General features: G+C 42.8%; 2 protein-coding genes across 2 annotated transcripts; one reads left to right on the forward strand and one right to left on the reverse strand.

Moving 5' to 3' along the window:
* Positions 1-3: 3 nt before the first annotated feature.
* On the forward strand, positions 4-13305 carry snx3 (sorting nexin 3). The gene is made up of 4 exons (XM_012832071.3): positions 4-272; positions 9880-9975; positions 10112-10236; positions 11872-13305. Exons 1-4 carry the CDS (start codon positions 111-113, stop codon positions 11975-11977), a joined length of 489 nt encoding a protein of 162 aa, XP_012687525.1. The 5' UTR covers positions 4-110; the 3' UTR covers positions 11978-13305.
* Positions 13306-15609: 2304 nt separating this feature from the next.
* On the reverse strand, positions 15610-24481 carry nr2e1 (nuclear receptor subfamily 2, group E, member 1). Its single transcript, XM_031582041.2, has 9 exons — positions 23654-24481; positions 20033-20178; positions 19368-19455; positions 18943-19178; positions 18630-18776; positions 18341-18437; positions 17713-17862; positions 17304-17409; positions 15610-16807 (listed from the first exon to the last, which is right to left on the reverse strand). The coding sequence occupies exons 1-9, from the start codon at positions 23709-23711 to the stop codon at positions 16645-16647; spliced, it is 1191 nt and encodes a 396-aa protein (XP_031437901.1). The 5' UTR covers positions 23712-24481; the 3' UTR covers positions 15610-16644.
* Positions 24482-26083: the final 1602 nt, after the last annotated feature.

Raw genomic sequence — 26083 nt, forward strand, 5'->3', positions numbered from 1 at the left:
GTTTGAATGAGAGAGCCTACTCCCCAGCTGTGCCAAGTGTCAGCTGCACCTCAGCTGATCGGAAGTGAAATAGCCTCACTGGATTGTCAGGCTGCTTCAGTGAGGTAGGAATGGCTGATGCCATAGCAGATACGAGGAGGCTTTATTCCAAGCCCCAGAGCATAAACGATGCATATGGACCTCCAAGTAACTTTCTAGAGATTGATGTTGCCAACCCCGAAACGGTCGGCGTCGGTCGAAATCGGTACACAACATACGAACTCAGACTGAAGGTGAGAGTCAAGTGACGTTAGCTAGCCTTTTAGCGAATGCTAGTCTGTCACTGGTACACACGTAGGAACATTGGACCTTGGCAAAGGCTATTGCTAGCTAGCTAAGGAGATGACCTATTATAAGGGAAGGATTAGCCAGCTGTCATACAAACTTACCGCCACAATTATCCCACAATGTTTGACCTGGATGATACTGAACAGAGCTGTAACTTTAAGTAATTAACTTGACAAACATGGATAACTCTGAACTGGCTGTCAATTTGCCATTCATGATCAACGTCTTCGTTAACATTAGACTAGGGACATTAGCCTTCATGCTAACATTCTTTCGAGACAACTTGTGTTCGTAAATGTTGGACCGGTAACACAGTTTTAAGGAGCAAACAAGCCACTTCGACGGAGCCTTTATTGTTATATTTTAAACGTATAAAAACATTTAACTTGATATGACGTTTACCTATTCAACCCAATGTTAGCTATCCATAGACGTTTTCAGTGTTACTCATTTAGAGGCAGTTAGCTAGTTAGGTTGAAACATAAGCTAATATTTGTAGCTAGCCTGCTAGTCAAGACTGTTTACATGTTGGGCTAGCTAAGGATAGCAAGTGGCTGTTAGCTCTTCTATGTTGTTATTTTGACAGGTGGAATATATGAACGATTAAGAGATTTGATTGCTGTCCATGATGACTGAAAGTCAATCGGAGTTTGCGGTGTTGTTGTGAAATGAATGAAACAAGGCTAAATTACTATCTGTTAGGATAGTTGGCCTAGTTGGATGAGTAGCCAGAAGTTTCTATAGTAAAGGCTACCTTAGCCACACCCCAGCGACCCACAAGTGTTCAAGCCACTCGGCCGGTGTCGAGGCCCAGTTTGATGTTTGGGATGACAGTAGTTGTGTTGACATTTGCTATGACGTATTTTAAACAAAAGTTGTTTGGGTTGTCATGCCACATGCCGTGTCTGATCCAAAGATATGTCAATTATGTTATCATATATTGGTTGATGATTATAACGTTAATTGTATTTCAAAGGAGAGGGCTTGACTCCGTGGCATTACCCCTCCAGATATCATAGGCCAATGCCTTTTCCCCTATATCTGTCAAAAAACAGAGAGAGAGAGATCAAACAGCTACATCTGATGTCCTTGAAACCAACCCCATTAGCTCAAACTTGCTGGGAGTTGAGTCATTAAAGGGGTACGCTAAACCAGACATTTCTGTAACTTCTTCAAACTAAACAAATTGGTCAAGTGCTGGGCAGAAAGTTGGATTGTTCTAGGGAACTCATACACATACAACGTAAGTCTCAACAAGCTGTAGAAGCCTTGTGTTTGTAAGTCTGTAAATGTAAAGTTACATCGGGTAGTGAAAACAACATGGTGACGTTTTGGCCTAAACTGTCTTATATTTCTTGTTTTTTGGATAGAGGAACATGTCCTAAGTCTACATTCAGAAAGCAACCTTCTGCAAGCGGTTTTAGCTGATTGCTCTAGTTTTCAGGATCTAGCCGGTCATGTGACATGGGTTTCTAAGGCTCCGTAGGTGTCACACAGAACATACTGCTTGGCTTGTGACCCGGACAAAGCAGTTAGTAAACTTGAAGCTGTGTAGTGTTAGTAGAGTTCACACAAGGCCTAACCTTTTTTTTTAAAAAACAAGGTAAATTACTTACATACTTAAAGAATATGAAAGTACTTTTTATTTGTTTGTTTGAAATATGTGTCGGTCCCCAAAGACTCATGTTTGTCAGTCTCATGATGCAGCCAGTTCCTCATTATGGAGATTCTGGCTTCTTTTTTTTTTTTTTTCAGTTAACCTCAGTTATTAAAGGTCGAGTCCACAATTCTAATCCATTCCACTTTTTGTCAAATTGATAGTTATCTGGCTAATTTAAAAGACTGGTAAGATAACTGCTTGATATCATGTGTAAACCTGTGACTTTCTTGGTTCAGTTGGGCTAAATGTGTTAAAAGGATGTGAAGTGTCACCTGATTCTGAACTGAGCTCGGTCCGTAGATGAGACTTGAATGGGTCTGGCCCTGGTCCAGCACGGACACTGTTGAAGAACCAAGACTAAGGAACGTAGCCCACTGACAGAACTGGCATACTTGACCTTCACTGCCGACCCACTCACAACATGAAATAGCCCATCAAATGGGCACTTGTGTTGCATTACAATCACAATGTGTTTCATTTCAATAATGAATATGTCACGCAGCCCTACACATCAATTCACTAGACTTACTATCGGTCTGTCCTCATTTTTATGTGGAAGAATATCTTAGTAGTGCACAAAATGAAGAAAAAACTTCAGAAAACTATACAACATTTTGCACTTAGAGTGATGTGAAAGTTTGCTACACAGATGAATGTGGAAATGCTGTTTGAATCCATAACTTGATATACAGCAAACAAAAAAACAACACATGCAGCCAACATTCGAATACATGCCAACATTCGATTTTTGCAGAAATTAGTCTTTTTGTTTTGTTTTGTTTTGTTTTGTTTGCTAGTCTTACCATCTGTCTTAATTGTAATAAGATCAGATGATATCAAGGACTATCTTTGTAGTGTAGTGTGAATGTAATGAAAAAGTTAATGAGAGGTGTACGCTGTTTTGAAGTAACTGTAGATAACATGAGGGGTTGCTCTACAGATGATTGTGAAATTGCTGGCTGAAACCATAGCTGACATACAGCAAATAAATCAACAAACAGGCAACATTCGTTAAGTGTTTTTGCAGAGATTAGTTCACCCTCGATTGATTATGTTTAACAGTTATATTATTACACAGAAGCATTGATAAATCAAATTCAGTAATTTAATTCAATAATTTTCCCTTTGGAAGGGATACAGTGTTGGCACTTCTGAGCATGACACTGCTCTGTATGTAAGTGAGACGGGGGGCATGTTCAAAACTTTGCCCTGAAGTCGTACACCCTGTATCTTGTGATGTTTGGACAACTACCTTTTGCCTATAAAAAGAGAATGGAAATGAATTTAATGCACCGATTGATTCTGCCCGATCCGTCTTTTCCGCCCTTTGCGGTACAATCAAATGCAGCCACGCAGAGAGTATTCACCGCCACGTTGACGTATTTATAGCATTATGCACCAATTAGCCCCTTTCTCAATTTTACCATTTATCAATCCTGCATAGCTTTGTGATGAGGTCTGACAAGATACGCGGTGCAGCAATGGTCCCCTCCCTCCCTATCTCATTCTCCCTTCATATCTCTCTTTCCCTTCATATCTCCCCCTCTCCTCACTCCATTCCATAACCTAGTATTTATAGCCTCTCCATCCTCTGTGAGAGCCGTCTGTAGCCACTAGCCCCCATTGGAAAGCTAGCGCGGCTGATTAGCGTGTAATAATTAGCATATGCGTGTAATCAGTTCTCATTGTGCGCGCCTGAGACTGCGCTGACCCTACTTAGCATAAGAGCAGTGAAGAGGGAGCACCCTACTTGTCTTCTCTCCCCGCTATCACTCTCCCTCGCCCGTCTCTCTCTTTCTCCTTGGAAGGATGGCAGCGGAGGGAGAGAAAGAGGGAGGTGATGTCAACTTTTGATTTTCTGCGTTCTCCACTTATTTATCTCACTCTGTGTCCATCTCTCTTTCTCTCTCACACACACACACACACACACACACACACAGACACACACTCACACACACACTATTTGAGAGCTCTTAACTTTGTGGAAAGATTAAGAGAGAGTGGGTGAATTTATTTGTGTTTTTGTGTCAGTCACGAAAACCCTGTTGATTAGGGAGGTTTGGTTCACAGCTAAACTGAATTTCTCTCTTTCTCTCTCTCTCTCTCTGCATGTGTCTGCATTTACTGTCTGCCTACATCCTATCTCTTAGTGTGGTTATTTCACTATTTCTAACTTTTCTCTCTCTCTCTCATTTATTTCCTCTTTGCTTATTTGTGTCTCTTGCCTTTACTTTCTGCCTACATCCTCTCTCTGGTTATTTTTCCAGTTATTTCCCAATTTCCTTAACTTTCTCTCTGTCGTTCTGTCTTTCTCTCCCTCGTCTCCTGCGTTCCTTCTTCCCACCCCCCACTGCTGTGTGTACTGATGCTGCTGGAGAGGAGAGGGAGCTTAATCCCCTCATTGAAGGAGAGAAAGAATGAGAAGGGGTTTGTTTCTTGTCCTCGTCTTCACCCCCTCCTCTCTTCTCCCCTCCTCTTTTCTTCGCTCTTCCTTCCTTCCTTTCTTGCTTTCTCTCTCTCCCTCCCTCCTTCAGTCTGTATTTCTCTCTTTTCTAAAATCACCATATATCTCTTTCTCTTTCAACCCTTCTATCTCTCGCTCTCTGTTGTCTCTCTCTCATATGACTTGTCAGCCCCCTCTCGTCCTGTCCTCTTGACTCTCCTGCTGTTGACACAATCACAGTTGACACACTCTCTCTTTCTCTCTCTTTTTCTCTCTCCCGCTCTCTCTCTCTCTCTCTCTCTCTGGTGTCGTCTCACGCCTGCTATGATGCCCTAGTCCTGGTCCGTCTTGCAGATGGAGTGTAACTCATAGAGAGACAGATGCCATGCCCATGGTTGGACCTTAAACACACTCCCTGTGTGAGACTGAGAGTGAGACAGTGCCTTACGGGATGTGCACACGTAGACAGAGAAATATATACACAAACTGAGAGTGAGACAGTGCCTTACGGGATGTGCACACGTAGACAGAGAAATATATACACAAACTGAGAGTGAGACAGTGCCTTACGGGATGTGCACACGTAGACAGAGAAATATATACACAAACTGAGAGTGAGACAGTGCCTTACGGGATGTGCACACGTAGACAGAGAAATATATACACAAACTGAGAGTGAGACAGTGCCTTACGGGATGTGCACACGTAGACAGAGAAAGATCTACTGGACAACAAATCTGCCGTCAACATGTGGAGTGTGAAGAGTGGCCATGTACATTTGTCAAGAGAAGTGAAGGTGATGTGTAGTTTGGTATGGTATAGTATAGTACAGTATGGTGATGTAAAGTTAGAGTTCTGCTCTTAACTGGAATCTCTCTCTTAAACCCCCCTCCCTCCACAAAACACACAAACATACACACATACACACACTTCACGTGGTCATGGTCACACACTGAAGTTTGCCTTCACACTATTATATATTTACCCAGCAGAATAGAAAGAAGCCTTCTCTTACAGCTCTCTCTCACATGCTCCCTCCTTCTGTTTCCCTTTCTCAGTCCCTCCATCTCTCTCTCTCTCTCTCTCTCTCTCTCTCTCTCTCTTTCTCTCTGTCATTAATGAAATGGCTTGCTTGCCTGCCTGTCGGCCCCAGTCAAGTGTAATCCTCAGTGTACAGCATCCTTGGCGACAGCCATTCTGATGGTAATGCCCAGCATATTGTGTCAAGGCTACCATACCCTACTCGAGATGACAGTATCAAAAGTAGGAGTTGATGCAGGGCAGACAAAGCCGGGGGTTGGGGGGGGGGGGGGGGGGGGGGGTAGCTTTCTGTCAGCCCAGTAAAGGTTGGGGGGGGGGGGTAGAAGGGAGGGATGAGAGTGCTCTTCTCTCTCTTTGTCTCTCTCTCTCTCTTTCATTGTCCGAGGTCTCACTTCTCTCTTGCTACTCTCTCTATGGTGGAGATGTGGTGATGGCTGAAGCATGGCATTGTGGGATAGGTCTTCTCTCGCACACTAACCCTCCTCCCCCCACCCTCACACACACACACACACACACAACATCACGGTCAGTAATACTTTGTATCACAGGAGAGATGCAAGGATATTGAGATGGACTAGTGCGTGTGTGTGATGCAGGAAGCACGCAGGCAAGAGCAATGAGCTGCCCCTGGCTCTTATGCCTGACTTGAACCAGGTTCCTAAAAGCTAATGCATAGCCTTGTTCCTGAACTCTTGCGTTTGGAGGGGTGCTGTGTGTGTGCGTGTGTGTGGAGGAGCAGGGGATAGCTAGTATTAGTCCCTTACCCAGCCCTTAATGAGAGCACTTTGTTTTCAACACCTATGCACCTCAAATGGGGGCCTTTTTTCAGGTTGTGGTGGTGGGGGGGTCGTCGCATAGAAGTAGCACCCCCCTTCTCTTCTCTTCTCTCTCCCTCTCCCTCTCTCTCTCTCTTTGGCTCTTTCGTCAGTAGAAGCCACGTAGAAGCTTTTAACAGAGCCGAAAGAGGCACTTTTAAAAGCCGCTAGCGAAGCTCCCCAGAACCCTATTTTTAGGGGGAGCAGCATATGAAATGGAGCTGATGTTTGTCCCGTTTTATTTTTTTCTCCCCCATTCTTCATGGCCCCCTTCTCCACACACACACACACACCGTGTTCATTATCTCTCTCTTTTCATTCTTTGTCCGGTTCTGTCTCTTCTTGGTTTTATTTGTCTTGGCTATGAGAGGCATTTTGCCCCCTTTAGTGTACATTAGGCAACCTGCCCTCTGTGAACTCTCTTTCACACCCTTTCCCTCTCTCTCTCCCTCTCTCTTTTTCTCTCTCTCTCTCTCTCTCTCTCTCCCCCTCTCTTTCTCCCTCCTCTCATCCTTTTCTACTTTCCTTTCTGTGTCTGTCTGTCTGTCTGTCTGGTGGTCTACCTGGTTGGTTGGCTGGTTGGCTGGCCCAAGGCAAACTTCATGCCCTAACTTTTAAGCCCCTTTAACGTACATAATCCATTAATGTATCAGGTAAAAACAGCACGGGATGGATAACACATTTACATTTACATTCAGTCTTCCATAACGGTAAAGTAACGGCTGTGGTGCGTTCCCACCTGACTGTATACTGCACTACAGAGGTTGCGCCAGTGTGCGAGGTCTCATGCCAGTTAACCTAGCTATCCAAGCTATCTAATTTAACAGTTGGCAGTTGCTAGGATGTGTTAATATGAAATTATTAGCCTTGAAGTGAAATATTATTTTGGACCAAGCAATGAAGCCACACAGGCACCCTGATTGTTTCTACCTTTTCCTGTTACAATTGTTTGAATTAAATTGAGGAGACCATTACCTCAGGTAGATAACTAGCTGCAATTTCATACAAATAGAACTCCGTTTTAAACCGTTTAAGCTTATTTGAATGTCTTCTTAGCTTGCTAGCTAGTTAGCTGGCTTAGCAGCTAGGCATCCAGGCAACACCATCGCTGCATAGCCTCAAAATCAGCTCACCAATTATAGACCGTCTTGGGTTAAAAGTGATCAGAACCACTTGCGGGTGATGTTTAATGGTTTCACATAGACATTAACCATTCCTGAGAGAAATAATGGGACATCAATGGGGCAAGGGCTCGACTCTGATATCAGAAGAAGTCCCCCCCCCCCCCCCCCCCTTTCCCTTCTCTTGTGTTTTGCACTCACACTGGAGCCCTGGCAGAAGATAATCGGTTACGTTACTAGTTTGCCAGGGGATAGATTAAGGGTTTGACTTTACCTTTTTGCTCCTATTCCCACACATAACTATAATGGTAAAATAGCGATAAATAAATGTCTTTTAGTGTAAGTAGGAATGGGGTGTTACACTTCCTTCTGCCATCCACATGCACCTAGCACTGGCTTTATTGCTAATGTGAAGGCTCAAGAGGTGTGTGTGTGTGTGTGTTGTGTTGTGTTGTGTTGTGGTGTGGTTTGTGTGTGTATGTGTGTGTCATTAGGGGTGACAGCAGTTTATCAGGTGACTTTGAGGCATTCCAGTATCCGCCCAGATCCTGTAACCCAATCTAAGATTGTTCTGTTTCAGTGTGCGTGTCTGTATGCCCGTGTGTGAGACAGAAAGAGTGGAGCGATGACTGTTGAGACATTTGAGCTCTGACTTATTGAAGCCTTAAATGCTAAGAAGTTAATGAGCATGTGTTGGTTTCTGCTTTTGGCTTAGGGAGCAGTGAGTCGTGAAACTGTTGTGTTGTGTTGTGTTGTGTTGCGTCAAGGCAAGAGGAACCGAGGGAGGTAAGGGAGTGCAGGAAGGTAAAAGAACGAAAGATGAGCCAGAGAGGAAAGAACAGGATTAAAGAAGAGAACTAGAGAGGAGATGATTGGAGCAAAGTGGAATTAGTGCTTTTAGTTTTTACAGGTAGGCTGTGTGATGCAGGTATATGTAAATAGTTAGCTTGTTTCTGTAACATCCTTTGACTCATTTTGGTGACACATGGTTGTGACGGAAACGGAAACACACCCGGTGATCCTCGCTGGTTTTCAGGACAGCGCAACATCGAAAATATCCTCAAGATCATTTAACATGCTAGGCTAGCTAACCATCAGTGCCAAATGTGCTGTTTATGTTTGCACAAAAGTATTTAACAAAAACCCCATAATGCCTATCTAGCGTCTTTCAAGTTCCTGCTGGAGGTCACTCAAGGACGCTATACTTACTCATCAGGACAGGTCAGAAAGAAACAAGAGATACAAAAAACCTACCTCTGCCAAGGCCGATAGTCTAACTCACTCTTGTCCGAAAATATCCTACCTTGCAGTGTGGGGGAAAAAACCACAAAATGTTAGGAGCTCTTCCTTGGCCCATGCTACACCCCTCCGCCAAGTTTCATGAAAATCGGGCTGGTAGTTTTGGCGTAATCCTGCTGACAAACAAACCAACAACAAACAGTAATGAAAACATAACCTCCTTGGTGAAGGTAATGAAAAGGGAAAGGCTTCTTGCTTTGCTCCAATTAATACAAACTTGCCCACACACACACACACACACACAGAGAGAGAGGGAGAGGGAGATACCGTACATTTATTTTACTTCCTGCCTTTATTCCATCTATCCATTTACTCAGGCCTCCGTCTCCACTCTCCTGTCTGTCATGTATGCCTGTGTATTGATCCCACACTCTCCAGACATCTGCTTGCACCCCTCAACCTCTCTCTGTATCTCTCCCTCCCTCGCTCCCTCCCTCCCTCCATTCTCCTTCTCTCCACCTCTTTCTCTCAGGCCCTTTACTCTCTCCGCCTCTGGCTTTTGCCTTTTCAAGTTTACCTTGAATGTCAGTCCCCTCAATGCTGTCCCATCTTCCGCTTTTTGTTCATTTGCCTGTGCATGTGTGTGTGCGCGTGCTGTTATACGTGTTTGTGTATTTGTGTGTGCACATGCTTGTGATGCTTTTGTGTGTATATGCTTGTGTGGCTTACGTGTGTGTGTGTGTGTGTGTGTGTGTGTGTGTTTTCTTTTGTGTGTGTGTGTATGGGCTGTTGTCATCCTGACCATACACACATGCGTGTGCGCAAACACACACACACACACACACACACACACACACTTTTGTATTTGTGTTTTAGCATTAGAGTGTGATTCCCTGGTCTTTCAGCCTGGATTTTCAAACCATCTATTGATGAATGAAAAAAAAGAGTTTCCTCTGTATTCTCTGCATTCTATTCTCTGCATTCTGTTCTCTGAAACAGGGATGTCAGTGAGGGCCACGTGGCTTTATCTTCTCTCTCTCAAAAAAAATGCATTAAAAAAAGCACATCAACAGTTCTGCTCTTTTTTTGTCACGGAAACATGAATTATGACCCTTTGACAACATATCCTTCACTCTCCTCTATTGGTTTTGTTCATTCTTTCTGTCTGTCTGTCTTTCCTCCTTTTCTATCTCTCCTCCACTCTCCGTCCTCCCTCCCTCCCTCTCTCTGCAGACCAATCTGCCCATCTTCCGGGTAAAGGAGTCGCGGGTGAGGAGGAGATACAGCGACTTTGAGTGGTTGAGAGGAGAGCTAGAGAGAGAGAGCAAGGTGAGTCTTAACGTCCCTCACTTTTTCTCTTTTTCTGTCTGTCTGTCGATGTGTCTATTCATCTCTTTGTTTGCCTGTATACCTGCATGTCTGGCTGTCTATCTATCTATCTGGCTGTCTGTCTGCCTTTTCACAGGTGGTGGTCCCACCCCTGCCCGGAAAAGCCCTGTTTCGCCAGCTCCCGTTCCGTGGAGATGACGGGATTTTCGACGACTCCTTCATCGAGGAGCGGCGACAGGGCCTGGAGCAGTTTCTCAACAAGTGAGTCCCAACACGTATCCCACAATCCCTACTGTTACAGTCCACTGGGTAGAACACAGAAATGGCAGTATCATGGAGGCAAAGCTTTGAAATGTTTTATTGTTTGTTTGTTTGTTTGTTTGTTTGTTTGTTTGTTTGGAGGGGGTATTCATATGCTAGATAGATGTGTAGCAGAAGGGTGAGTGAGCGCTAAATGAACCTAATATCTTAAATTACCATCTGACCTCACTAGAGCCATGAGCCATGTCAGAACACAGAGTGCCTTACTTACTACTAATTCAGTCTTTCCGTCTTTCTATCCGTCTCTTTTTCTTGCCCTCCCATTTCATTCTGTTGCCTCACTTTCTTTTCTTGAGAAGTTCTTCTTCTTGTTGAATTATATTTCTTTAAAAAAAAAAAAAGGAAACTGAATTCAAAAACACTCTCTCCTTGACACCATTCAGGTGTAATCTTTGAGGCTTACTGAATCACTTGTCAAAATAAAGAGGCCCCAGAATCAAGATTATTCTCCAGCACAAGTGGTGGTTCCTTAGGTCATGCTGTGCGTCAAGTCAACGAGGGACACTCTGGTGTCCTGATGTGCATATATATATATGTGTGTGTGTGTGTGTGTGTGCGTGTGTATGTGTGTGTTTGCTCTCTCTCTGGCTGTAATTACCTGTGCAAGCTTCCTCCGTGCTGGAGCAGCAGCTGTCTTCACTTCTACATTTGTTTTATTTTTCGACATGTAATTTATGATAATTGCGTGCAAAATTACGGGCGTGTGTCTGTCATTCTCTCACACTCTCTCTGTCTCCGTTGCTTCTTGTTCGGACTGCTGGGAGCACCCCTTGCTTATTTTTTGATCCAGAGTGCAGTTCTGACACATCGGCGAACAATAAAAGTTACCATACGATAGTAATTATTTAGCGTTGATTGCAGACTTTGCTATTATCTCTATTTCATGTGCAAATGTGCGACGGCTACCTGTTTGAATTCTGAATAGGAGGCGTTGGGGTGCGCACGCTGTTTGCAGCGAGAAGGAATTCGTCAGTAATTAAGATTTTAGGCAGCAGGGAAAAAAGGATCCTGAATTAAATTTCATTGTTCGGTGTTAATAGCTCTGAGATCTCGTGTGGTGTGGTGTGTGTGTGTGTGTGTGTGTGTGTGTGTGTGTGTGTGTGGTTTGTTAATGAGTGATGGAAAAATAAGTTTATTGTAAGTTTAGTCCATTACGGACTGTTAAAAGAGTGATTTAGAAGCTGTAGTAGTTTACTGGTTCACTTTCAGTATATTGTTTTTTTGGGGGGGAGTGGTGGGTGGGGGGGGGGGGGGGGGGGGGGGTCCAGTATTGAGAGTGGTGATTTTAATGTTTTTTCAACTTTGGTCACAAACAAATAGTATAGGCCTTTTGTCAATATCAATGGCAGTTTCACAGTAGGGCAGTATGGAAGAAGATTTACATAAAACACACGGTACTTAAATTGGAGATTTGCGCAAATGTTTTGAACTAAGGACTTTTGATGCCTGTCAAGAGATGGAAGTCGCGTTAGTACCAGAGCTCAAGTGGTAAATGAGAACAAATGACATCACTCCTTCTGCACTTGTCTTCGCGACTTTTAATACTAAAATTCTTGTTCTTGTCTTCTTTTCCAGAGTTGCGGGTCATCCTCTTGCCCAGAACGAGCGCTGCCTGCACATGTTTCTGCAGGATGAGTCCGTAGACAAGACCTATACGCCATCCAAGATTCGTTCCGCTTGAACATGCCCCCCAAGTCCCGACAGATAAGATTAACGCTCCCCCTTATTACGGCAGATCAGGTAAACTTGCCTTCTTCCCAAACTACCCACAAGAGATCAGACCATCCAGAAAACGCACTAAGAAAATCCTAAAAAGTAAGACAAGCCTGAACACACCACACAGAACAGCTCAGTCTGCACCGAAAGACTCCCTGAACCTACAGTGCATCAGGTATGCTTGAACATGCCCAAACTCTCTTGACAAAAAAGATTCAATCCAAAACTCACCCCAGATGAACAAAGAATGAACGATTCCAAATGCACCCTGAAAACTAAAGCAATCAGGCAGAGATTTTAAAATAAAACGTATTCAATGTAATGGATAACTTTGAGAGTGTACATTTTCTTGAAGCTTTGCAGGGCCATGATTGCAGTAAGATGTACGTCTTATTGAGAATGTGTTCTCATTTGTAGAAGAGATATTGTTGCTTCTAAACTCAAGGGGAGGTTAAACCCATACATGTCTTACTGTATCTACTTAACTACAGACTCGAAACCCTCCGTCATGCCTGAACAAGCCCTCCCCAATGATAACCAGTACCACTCACTTCTCAATGAAGAGTCACCTACTCAGCGACAAATCTGAACTGAAACTGAGAACCACAGCTCCTCTCGTCTGTCATTGAGTTTTATCTTCTTGATCATCTATTTCCCTCCTGTGTAATTCAAGCGCCGTCTTTTCTGACCATGACGCTTAAATTAGTATGACCTGAAACCAGGTTTGGGTTCCTATAGTGATTCATGTCATTACATTTTTTTTTTTTTGTTTTGTTTTGTCTGTAAACACACTAATATTTTATGTTGTCCGTCTTGTATTACTGTGAGAATTATGCTCTTTGAGAATTATGAACTTCCTTGGGAAAAGAGACCATGTTAACCAAATAAGAAGAAAACTGAAAAAATACAGACATGTTATTGTATGCAATCACCATGACTGAGTACAACAACCGCACAAACGCACTCACACTGTCCACCAAGCTTCTCCCTTTCAACAGCACACTTTGTAGTACCTTACAAAATAAAACTTTGACACACTTTGTGGACGGTCCCTTCTCCAAAGTGTGTGTGTGTATATGTGTGCACGAGTGTATGTACGTGTATAAAAAAAAAAAAAGTCTTTTGAAGCCTGTGTATGATTTTGTAATAGAAGCACACACACGCACGCGCACACACCTTATGGGAGAGTTGGCATTTGTATGGTGCATTTGTGGAGATTTGTATACAGCTCTTACCATTTTCTTTATTTTGAAATTTTTTACAATAAAACAGGTCAAACACATGACACATGTATATCTGTCGTAATGTGGTCTGTCCTCTGACTCTTCGGTGCATTTTTATTCCCTCTTCCGTTGACTTGTGTGGAAATGAGCGAACACACACACACACAGGTGATCTGCCCTCCTATGATTGCCCTATGTTTTAAACCACGTTTGTAGGTTGGGTAGGTCCATGTAGTGTGTTTTAAAGAGGACCTATTATTCTAATTTTCATGCTCATTTTCAATGTTCATCATTTTATTTTTGGGGTCTACTACAATAGATTAACATGCTTAATTGTTCCAAAAACACATTCTTTTTCTCATGCTGTACATAACTATTCACCCTCTGTCTGAAACTCTCTGTTAGAGCTTCTGTGTCTTTAAACTCCCCCTCCCGATAAGCCCGTGTGCTTTGATTGGTCAGCTTGGCGGGCAATAAGGATTGTGTTACGAGTTTGCGTCATCTTGTACCAAAGGAAAAGGGCTTGTAATTCCAGCAAGGCGTTTCAGGCAGCTGAGAAAAGTTCTTTCTGTGGGAGAGACTTACTCCCTCTGGTGTGTGCCTCGGGCTGTTGTAACTTTGCAGACCGTTAACATGCACAAAAAGCTTTATAATACACTAAAGGAAAGGGCAAAAAACGGAAAAGCATAATAGGTCCTCTTTAAGAACTTAAATGCCACATTTCCAGTCAATGTTGCAGCCAGGCAGTTCTCCCAGAACTTATACAAATATACAATTGTTTGACTGATACGTTACCTGAGCAGATTAGCCTTGACACTCGCTAAGTGCTAGCACAAGTGACCCCAGGCACGAAGTCATTGGCTAGTGCCCTATGGGTGGAATCCATCATCCATTGTGAGGAGTATCAACAACTCCCATAGCTGTTTTGGCCACTATAACATGCCAGACATGGGCTTTCTGGAAGTTGTACAATACGCTGTCAAACTGACAATGCAGAGTTCGGCTACCATAGAAATTATATGACGAAGCTGACATAACCAGAAAAAGTGGTTGATTTTGCTTCATTAGTAGGCTCATGCTTTCAAACGAATGCCATATACACAAATCTGATCTCCAATGTTGTACGTTTTTGTATAGTTAAGGTTCTTCAAACATATTGAGTAAAGTTTTCTATAGGGCATCCAAATTTAATGTCAGGAGTTCTTTGTGTAACACATGACTACAAATATTAAGGCTTTGACAAGCATTGCACAGAGCAGCTGGACTCAACCCAGCAATATGATGAAAATTAGTTTTTGAAGGTGGCAAAAATATCATTGAATGCCCTTTCAAATGTAATGAAGGCCTATCATATGGAGCTTTGCATTTCTGAAAACATTTCCGAATGCCTTTGACTTACTTGTTTATGTTCTGTATATATCACAATAATGGATCCGATTTACACAATGGTGTCGAGAGAGAATTATACTACCCCTCCAGCAAAAGTGCTGTGAAAAAATGCAACACCTGCTAATCATGCTAGTGTTAACCAAAGACTTGAAAACCAGCATTCCTGTCCCGCAGCCAGTTACAGGTGTTTTCATTTTTGAGACATGAAATAGGCCCAGATCCCTGACACTGATCTTTTCCTAGCTTCAGATTGGTTGATGGCTGAGGCTTGTAAATGCTATATGCTACTTCAGAAACAAATTAAGATATTTTAAAAAGTATTTATAGTTCTGATTTCAGTGGAGCTAAAGCTCTCACCGAAAACATTCTGTCAGGACCATGTTTCCCTCTCTCCCTCCCTCCCTCCCACCCTCTCTGTCTCTCTGTGAGTGTGTGTGTGTGTGTGCGTGTGTGTGTGTGTGTGTGTGTGTTATTCGAAGTTGAATAGTAAAGCTCACAGATTTTGTTCAGTAGGGAACAATAAAATACATTTGCTTAAAAATTCAGTGGTGTATGAATTCTGATTTGTACAGGTAATATCGGGTAGACGTGATCAAAGGTCGAAGAAGGAAGAGTCGGTGCGCCACTGATAACCTTGGAGTTACCTCTGTTTGAGAGCACACTCCTAAAATAAAATCCAGCTAAATTGGACTTCATGCTGCCATTTTCTCTAATGATGGCCTCCATTGTAGCATTTTCTATCAAAAATGAAAAGAAAATGCAATTTTGGCGAAGCCCTTGATTCGTCAAAGCGCACTTGAAATCCCAGCCTACCGAAGCACTGGAACTTCTTCCAAGGTCCAGGGGCATTGTATTAGCGATGGCTCAATATGCACTCTACGGCAAGTACAAACCTCACGGCATGTCTGTTTCAAGAGACAAAGTTGAAACTGTGGACAGTGTGATTTTGTACATGTTATGTTCACGTTGTAAAGAAAACAGTCCATCATTTTTCAATATGATTTATTCTAATATTTCAGAACAACTTTCACAAATTTAAATCTCCACATTTTTTACAACAGAGAAAATGTATATACAGACTACCAGAAAAAATACAAGTGCTGAGAATGTTCATTTTGTAATGTTAGTGACTACATGACGAAAGAAATTTCAGTGCAACGTCAGCGTGACAGTCGAGAACACCAACATACGAACGTTGCGTAATAGAGCGTCTCTTATTTCTTAAAACATAGTACCAGTCTGTCTGTTTTATCTAAGGACGGCTAGGAGAACGGCAAAAATAAATGAGCACATGTCCTCACAACGGAAACGGTTGAAGTATTTCACCAGAAAGCTCGAACTGTGCGGTGCGGGTGAAGTTGTCCATCTGTGCGAGTGATCCTCCGATCACCCTTGGACGCGCGTCTTTGACACCGCGCGCTCGAGAGCCCTGCCGCTGTGGACTTTGGTTTCAGCACCGTGTCAGGGGACAGCGACCCGTACCCCTGTAACCATTGCTCTCACTCTCTTTCTCACTGTTTTGTCCCTCTCTTTTTTTTTTTTTTTTTTTTGGTTTTTCCACTCTCGCTGACACAAAATTGCAATGTTAAATATTAAACGGAAATAGGTTGTAAAGCTCCTCTTTCTTACAAACACAACAAACTGTCGTTAAATACCCTAAATTGATTGTACATTAAAAGAAAATTCAGTCACTTCTCCAAACAGTTCTGTTTACCAGCAATATTTGTCTTCAGATGAAAAAACTGGGAACAGAAAAAATAAGCATTTCCCATATACTTATATAGTATATAGGCAATTAATTTAGCACATTACAGTGAACACACTTAAAGTAACAGTTAACTCTACTTAACGAAAACGATATTTTAATTCCCTGTAATGGTAACTCAAAACTTAAAACATTTAGCCTGAATCATGTCTTCCCAAAGGCAATTCTCGCTGTTTCAAATCGAGACATGACGCAGACTGAAAGACAGTTGGACTGTTCGTGCGTAATTAGAGTTGGACGTCGTTGACCGTGAGCTCAGATGTCGCTGGATTTGTACATGTCTGACAGTAGCCGCGTAATGGGGACGTTCCCGATGGTCTTTTTGAAGAACACCTCCTCAATGGTGGATGGGCTCACGGAGCGCAGCGCGGGAAGGAGCAACAGCAGCTTCCCAAATCGGCATGGTTGCGTGGGATACCTGAGGGGTCAAAAGTAACAAGCTATTTAACTAAACAGTAACAACCTAAGGCTATACTTGGTACAGTTAATACATCCTTTTCCGTAAAAAAACGTGAACATAAGACCCTATTATCCTTATTCTCCCTGTAAAATGCAGTTGGCATCTGACCAGGAATCCAAAGGCGAAAGCATTGTTTCAAAATATAGTGCATGTGCGAGTTAGTGTCACAGAGCAGGTGATGTGGAGAATACTAGCCTATTACAGTCCCTGCACAGTGTACAGTGGAAATGCAATACATATAGGCCTACATCTGACAAAAGTGAAGAAGCAGAAAAGTATTCGAGTATAATAGTGTGTAATATATGATATGTGATGATATAAACTGCATTTCATTGGATTTGAACCTGTGTAACGTAACGTAACGTAACGTAAACGACGTAACGTAAACGACACAGCTGAATAGAATAGAATCTTCAAAGCAGAGAAAGATGTAGCAGACATGCGCAAGACTTACCTGGTGTGAATGTAACTATTGAGCGTCAGCTGGGCCTCGTCCTGAAGTGCCGCTATGGCACTAGCGTTGCGGAATGTCCTTAACTCCGTGCTGCCTTGAGTGGGAACTACGCGAAAGAGAAAAAACAGTCTTAACACTTATGTAAACTGTAAAACTTCACCAGTTCTTTGTTGTTCTTTGTTTCTTTTTATCCGACATATTCAGATAAAAACTGACTCGGGATATGCCAACAAAATAGTAATTAGCCTTCTGTTCTAAAGCTGCACCACAACCCAGCCATACACAAACTTTCTAGACATATACATAACTTTAGGAGTTAGATGGATGTTTTATTTACTCTTTTGCCATACATCAGGTTTTGGAAAACGAGATGGAGGGATAGTGTGTGCGCGCGTGCGTGTGAGCTTACCAGCTTTAAATGTGACAATGCACTTGAGGCAGGCAAACTCGGTTGCGTCTAGCCGCAGTTGTCTGAAGCGTGTGACCACTTCCTGAAGAGCCTGAATCTCGGTGATGATCTTATTGAGTCGCTGGGAATCGGTGTTCTCCGTGTTCATACCTGCGTGCAGAACACAAACACACAGCGTCACCGACAATGTAAGAGGGACGTGAAGAAAATTGCATGACAACAGGAGCGTTTGAAATAACGGTTAGGAACAGGCTACATCCTTCTCTCAGTCAATTACAGATGCTACAGTAAAAAAAGTAATGACATTTGGTTAATTGATGGTTATCAAAATTATAATTTTAAAATAATCAAATTATATAAACGCAGGACACAATTCTTAATACGATTAAAACTAAAAGTTTAACAATGGAAGTGTGTACAACAGGTATTTGGAGCGCATATGTCAACAATCAGGCTTTTGTTGTCACAGACGTGTGGTTGTTTGTGGCGAGCCCAGTCAATGCACAGCAGCAGAACGAGGCCTCTGCGTATCATACTACATACTATGCCGTTGGAGTGGCCAACAGTTAATTAGGTGTAATCCAGATCACCAATCAACGATGCGCATTTTGTGATCAGGCCTACTCACCAGATACTGCCAATAGGGTGCTGGAATCCACCGGGATCGCCCACTGCGCAATGCCCAGGACGAATAGTTCCCTCCAAGCATCCTCTAATAGGATCAACTGTAAAACATATGAGAAACAGCCCATCAGTAATAACTGAGATTATTTTGTTATCCTATAAATTCTGGCTTAATTTATTATTGTCCCTTGACACATTTTATGACATTTTCAGACAAGCTTAGCCTACTGTGTGATATAAGACACTTTTTATTTGAAGATCAAAGAAGATGCCGTCCATAGCCTTGTTCTCACCTGGTCCGGTAATGGCAAGGTTGAAAAAGCTGGAACACTCTTGGCCCACTTGATGCTCATAAATAGGAGACGCGCTGCCGACTCGCACACGGACTCGGTTGCGACCTCATACAGGTACATGGGCGTGCCGCTGACTTCGTGAGGATACTGAAATAGTAGTTTAAGTAAGTAACAGTCGTTTTAAATAAGTAACAATGCGCCACTGATGTCTAACTGATCAAAAGTTATACATGTATTATCATTATTACCATTAGCATACCTTGTAGCTGTTCCTATTACAAATTATAATCTTCGTATGGTGCTGTTAACTTGCCTTTGGTGTAGGCTGCGCTAGCCCCACTATGGCTTGTCGTTCTTGTGTGCTGGAGACTGCGCTCAGCTCCAGATTGTGTGGCTCAAGTTGCGAGACGGTGGTGAAGAACGGCGGGCCCGGCATGCTGGAAGGCGGGAAGTGAGTTGAGGATCCGTTGACCTCTTTGTGGCCTCTGAAGTAGAGTGCAACCTGCTTCCGGATGGTTGATGTCCTGGGCCCTCTTTCATGTTGCACGGCTGAACATGTCAAAGACACGGAATACAATGGAAGTGCAAATTAAAAACATGCATCTCGTAAAACAAACAATACAAATCAGAAAGCTTTTGTTAATGTTTAAACATACACAGAGACTGTTTCTTGGTTTTAAATTGTCTTATATTGTCAATTCTAAGCTATAAATAGCCTAGGCAGAAATGGAGATTTACCGTCTTTATTCATGTTTACTTCAAGACACTTTTTCAAACGGCACGCTCTGCACTGGTTTCTGTGCGTTTTGTCCACAGGGCAGCCCCCCCTACAGAGGACAAGAGAAAAAGAAGAGGGCAAAACATATATCAGTTTATCTTAAAGGGTATCTCTCTCTCTCTCCCTCGCTCTCTCTCTCTCTCTCTCTCTATTGCGTGCTCTCTCTCTCTCTCTAATACACTCACACTGTGTGTGAGATAGATGTCCTCCGTCATTATCCCGGAGGGACGCCACTCCTCCGGTGAAGGGATCAGGTTATAATCATGGTCATTGACTGGATCCCCTGCCGCTTAGCCAATCGTCTCATACCCACCCACCTCTATCCAAATCCACGCGTTCATGCCGGCGAGTTAGATTGGATTACATCCAACGAACGGGGCGAAGAGCCCTCAGTTGGCCACAGGGGAGGCGCTCCTCCACATTTTTTAGGGATTATCTCTCGATTACAAATTTCAGGGGAATTTAACCCTTATTCGACCTTAAATCGAGTGGATGTGTTATGAGAGCAAGTGAAAGAGGCTGAGTTCAGCTCAGTTTCAGAGCTGAGTTTGCGTAAAAGATGAGGTGTGTTCAAATGAGAGATCAGAGGCACAGCACCAAAACAAGTAGTTTTTGTCTCGCTCACCTGTGTACCGGACTTGCAAACGTATGTTCTGTTCCTGCGAATACTCCTTTTGAAAAATCCTGAACAGCCGTCGCAGGCGTAAACACCATAGTGCTTGCCAGAACTCCTGTCACCGCACACTTTACAAGGGATGTCCAAGATCCGACCTGTCAAATACAAAGCAGAAATTGGCCACTGCATATTCTCATTACAAACGACATGATGCTATAATTGCCATGCCTTGTTCCATTGGCCATAAAACCAAAACCAGCAACTCAACTGTTCAAATTAAGTTGCTTGTAATAGTTTCAGGCTGACACGAATTTAAATGCCAAGAAACCAAACTCTGGACACTGGATTTAGTTAATTACGTCATCCTCTGGCAGAGTCCATTAAAAAAGTTTTGAAAATCCGTTTAGAACACCCTCTCTCTGCCCCTCCCCTTTTTCTGTAATGAACTGAACACACACACACAAACTCAGACACGCACACACACACAGATCTGCAACAAAAGACAAATTTTCTCCTAATAAGACTGCCCATGGGAATGCGTGCATGGACGGCGCGGTAGGGTGGGAAGCGTCATATTCGAAGGTCCCTCTAAGACAATGTTCGGTGGACGCGCACAATGGCGACATTAGGGAAAGTGTTAACTTAATGATTTCGCCCATTGAATCTCGTCTGACTGGCTCTGGTCTCGACAAGCTGCCAACTCCGCTTCATAATGGACCTCGACAGCTGCTTTCTTCACGCGGTCTATAGGCTCGCGGATTAGGGAGTGACACGGCAGTGCGAATAAAGCGCACCAGCGCGTCTCACAGAATCAGATGAAGAGTATGCAAATGAGGCCTAGAGTAAATGAAAATTGTGATTTTTCTCCTCCTTCTTTCCCTTTGCCTGAGTATGAAAAGTTTCCCCCCTTTTTTCCTGTATTTAAATCCGTTCATAGACCTATATTTGCATGTATATAAGGAAAGTCGTTTAGAGGAACGGCTATGTAATTACGCTGACACTCTGACACCTGCCTATTCATTTACCAGTGACCCGTCAAAAAAGGTAGCATGGGAATTCGGATATGCTCCGGTAACTGCAGCATGACAAAAGAAAAAAAGAGAGAAAATAACGATTTTAGACTGGCGGTGCTGACTTCAAGTCCGTTGGCTCTTGGGTGGAAGGCTTTATTATTCGAAGCATCTCTCACTGAGAAAGTTAACGGTTCAGGCCATTAGATTATAATTATCTGGAGTTGCTTGTTATTCTCCGTGCCTCGTAGAACCGACCTGTGAGATTGTATAGCACCACTAACGCGAGATATTAGGCTTATACACACATACATACTTAGGTTAATATTTGTGTTTTTTTTATTGTCTTTTTTTTTTACAAAGAGTGCAATTGTTTTGAGGCCATTGTTTTTTATTTTGAAATTAAGTAGCCCAAGCCTATATTTGAAAGTGAAATCATATATGTTTTTAAATCTGATGCCCCTAAGGCAATTCTTTTGTTCAAATGTCCCATTTGTAATATGCCAATTACTTTAAAATCCACAAATTCGTTACAAATGAGTTTCAGAAAACCGTGGTGGCATTGGCATATTAGCGAAAGTCGTTCATCGGAATTATGCCAATGTCTCTACAAATATTCGATGTTAATATATGACGACACACCCCAGTTTAAAAAAGTTGATCTTGCTTTTAAAACTAGGTCCCTTTTCATCATAAATTGTTAAATCTCACTGTAGCTCTATGAATTATTTGAATTATATCAAATGAGTGTCAAAAAATCTCTCAGATTATTTACATTTAAAAATCAACAGTATTTAAAATCAACAGTTGTGGATGACCTTTATCCTCCAAGTCATCAGTTATGGACTAATCAGAACAAGTTCCAGTAATGATGCGGACCACTACATCTAACCTATAACGGTGTCATTATCGGAAGAATTGTGATCTATGATAATTGAGTGACGTGGTAGGCTAGGCTATACTGTAAGGGATTAAAAATCGTGGGACCAAATCTACTGCGCGTTAGTTTGAACGCAGCGAACACGTCTTTAACTTATCTCAGTGGGGGATCCAGCACCACTCATTGTACGCCATAATTGCTTAAAAATATATGGCATATACCATTACTGTAATTACCGTCAGCCATGCTGGTTGACGGGAGGTCAGCTGAGGTTGGAGACAGCGGCCCGGCCGGCTTCGGGGGCCACCCAGACCGTAGTGTACCCGCCCTCTATGGGCCGTTTCAGTAAAAAATAAACATGAGTTTGTGATAAAAAAAAAAAAAACTTTTATATTAGTATCACTATGTTAAAAATGATCTACTGATCACATTTAAATAGTTTTAGTGGAGTATTGTGGCGTGCACGACCGTGGTTATATGCTTGGCCTACAAAGATAGAATTTATGCAGGCAAGAAGTTTGTTTTGAATATCAGCATTAAAACTAAATTTTAAATGTATATTTAGTAACCATGTTTTTTCATATATATTTACATATGTAACCTAGGTAAATGTATTCATACATCATTCCATACATATACTTGTTTAGCCTTTTTGGTCGTGAAGTTTCACTCTGTGCCCTGTGGGTCATATGTTACTGTGTAACAATTTGACATCCTCACAGTTAAAATGTATTGAAAACCCTGCACAGGAAGAGCATTTTTTACTGTACAGAATCTTTACATCTTTACACAGATTTACACAATCAAAATACATTCTTTATCTAATTGTAAACATCTAAGCCTCAGGCCAGGCATCCACCCAGGCCTAAGCCAACAGACTCTGTCCCAGACAACTTGTCAAAAGAGACTTTACTTTCGGAAATGTACACAATTTAGTTCTGCAACAATCTCAAGCAATACAACAATAACGTGCAATAGTAACTCTTAGGCAGTTGACACTGTACATTTTCCAAGTGAAAATGAAATCATTTCAATAGGACACAGGCCTATTTTCAGACATAAACAACGTACTTCAGCTTCTGACACTCTGTCACTTAGCTCTCCTGTCTGCTATTTCTTTCCCAAATGCACTTGTTGAAAACACCTGAATGATGATGAAGCGACAGATGTGCTGGTAGTGTCAAAAACCATGGGTACCAGTGGTCGTCTGATTTATGCTGTTCAAACGTATTCGACTTTCAACCGAATCCTTTCACTAATCATTTCCTGTCATGAATATAAGTGCGTGATAATTCTTCTCAGTTTGAAAATACAGTTAGCTTATTATCGGTTAACAGCAACTCAAGGATATCGAGCACGCCAATTACATGTGAATGGAGTGTGTATACGTGCGCATGAGTTTGTGTGTGTTTTAGTTTTGTTTGTGTGTATTTTTCTCCATGTGTGTGTTTGTATGTCCTATAATGTTATAGTGCATGTCCAGAATTTACAAATATGCTTGACATAACAGAGTGTGAATAGGCTGGCTCGAGGCTTTTTTTCTCTCGGGCAATGCGTGCGAAAAATATGTACCCTGGGTTGAAAATTATGATAACAATAAGCAACCTCACCCTGCACACATGCTGTTCTGACCATAATTACGAAATGCCATATGCAGTTATGTAAACTGAAAAAAATATATACATTCTATGGAGTCTAACGATAAAGTTTTGAGAGAACTTGTGGGGAAAAGGCACTTACTTGATTTGACATTCAGAATGTCCAAGCAGCCACTTGTTGAAGCGGCGGGTTTGCTCATAGCGAAAGCTTGTGCGAGGGAACAGCCGATGCCGATGAGTAAAAAAAAATAAATAGAAAAACAAAATCTCGTTTCACGGTTGACCGAGGGAAATTCTGTTCGAGTCTTTTTTTTTCCCCCTGGAGAAATTGAAATCCGTTCTTTGACGTAGATTCGCAGTCACGCAGCTCTACAAACTGTCACCTAGTCCCAGTGTGTGTTATCTGTACCTTTCTTGCCTAACTTGGCCCTGATGGATTAAACGCGTACCATAAAAATCCAGTTCGAAGTGTGTTTTGTCGCCTTGGCAAATGTATGACGGGAGACAAAACTGATGCGGCGGTCAGCACTACACTACCCGGTAGTGGAAATCACGGCGCCCGGGGCGAGCGCTTGGTATCCACAGGCGCAACAGTGCGAGGAGTGAAGTTGGAGAAACTACCGCAGCTGCGCGAGCACTGGAGCCCGAGCGCACAGCGACACAGGTCTTTAGCTGGAGGATACAGTCCCAGTGAGAAAATTACACAGAGGCGAGTCAATAATTTCTTCAGCTCGACTCGTCGGTGACTTTGTGATGTGTGCCGTCAGATTTAGATTTTTTGTATACTGTGTATGGGAAGCGCAAGGAGGAGGAAGGAGGGGGAGGGAGAGAGGGAGGAGAAACCGACTTCTTTTGCCCACTTAGCTTTTTCCCTGCCTTCTACTCCAATGCCTGCTCGGGAATGACGTCACCCCGCTCAGAGGTCCAGAGGCAAGTGATTTCTCCAAAGGCTCGCAGATAATTGAAAAGGAGAAAGAAAAAAGAGAAACTCAGTGAAATGAATACACACATTAGGCAGACATAAAATCTCTCTAATTTCACTGAATAGGCTGTATTCTTATTCCTTCTTTGTATGAGTTTGTGTTCCATGCCACTCTACGCACCTTGAAAAAAAGGTGGACGGAGGAATTAACAATTGATTCTGTGCTTGTTATTTATGTGGTAGGCCTCATCATTAAGCGAGAACTAATCGGAAGCGCGGTGGTGTTTTCTGTCTCCACAGAATCCTCTGACTGCTGGCGTTTGAACGCACGCCCGTTTGCACCTGTTGAGCGCTGGCTGGATTTACAGTCAGAGTGTCTTTTAGGAAGAGTTTTACTCTTTCGAGCTGCATTTTTAGGTACTAAAGCAGCTTTTAAAGAGGGTATTCAGATTGGCCCAAGTTGTGTTTGTCCACCAAGAGAATTCGGGTCAAAATTACCCCCGCAGTGACACGAGGGATGGTGTCACAGCGCTCACGGGACTCGGGACTCACGGGTCGCTGCAGTTCGGTCTGTGATTTCTCGAGAGACTGTGCGCGAGTTGCTTGAACGCTGCCGGGAATATAGCTGTGTTTGGTAGGAATTCTGTTAACCTGGAGTGTGCGTCGGTGACTGTTCTGCAACGTAAATTTAAGAAAAGTCCAATTTATCAATTTCAGTCACTCTCACAGTGACATTAGTCACGTTGTCTTTTTCTGTATAACAAACGTCAAAGTTGGATAAGAAACGCTTTTAATACATAAGCGCCGCGCAACCTCTGCTTCCGTGCATCACCTCGGTGTGTTGCTCAGTAGATGTCATGGTCCTGCACTGCGCTAATTATCCCTCAGCACACACACATTGTCTTGACACCTCCGGTCAACGTGTGCGCGCTGACGCGAAAACTAGCGCACGCTGTCGCAGAAGGGCACCGGACTCTCTGGGCCAGAATGCTGCGCATGCCCCCGTTGCGAGCTCCCGCTGACATCCTGACCTTAACAGCTTGGCGTGTTTTCGCCCGCGGTTGAAAAAAATCCATATTTTGCCTTTAATTATCCACATTCCCACGCTCGCGAACGGCCGTATGGACGTTCAAAGTGTCGATTTAAACGGCTCGGCCTGGCTACGAGGGCGTAGCTAATTGCAATTAGTCATTGTCATGTCCTCCTTTTAGACGGATTCACTTCGTGCTCTTTAGTCAAATTAGGCTTTTTGACAGGTGAGTATTGAAATGTCTCTAGCTCTCTCTCTCTCTCTCTCTGTGTTTTGTGTGCTACTTTTTTCACTTAATGTTAGACACAAGTTAAGCGCACATTAGGTCAACCACGCCCCTTATTAGCACGACGTTATTATATATTCAAATATTAACTCACTAAAATGGCTCTTTCAAGTGGAATTATTTATAAAGAGAAATTATGAAATTCCTAACAGGTGTGCGTGTGTCCGTCTGTCTGTCTGTGTATCAGTGTGAGGCGTGAAAGATAGAGAGCGTGAGGGAAAACCCATGTGAATTGGGCAGAAAGGGAGAGAGGGAGAGAGAGAGGGGCGGGGTGGTCCGTGTGTGTTAATCTGCTTAACTCTTTCTAATCCCGTCATTCATCGATAGTCTTTGC

This window comes from Clupea harengus, chromosome 15, assembly GCF_900700415.2.
Source record: "Clupea harengus chromosome 15, Ch_v2.0.2, whole genome shotgun sequence".
Lineage (NCBI taxonomy): Eukaryota > Metazoa > Chordata > Actinopteri > Clupeiformes > Clupeidae > Clupea > Clupea harengus.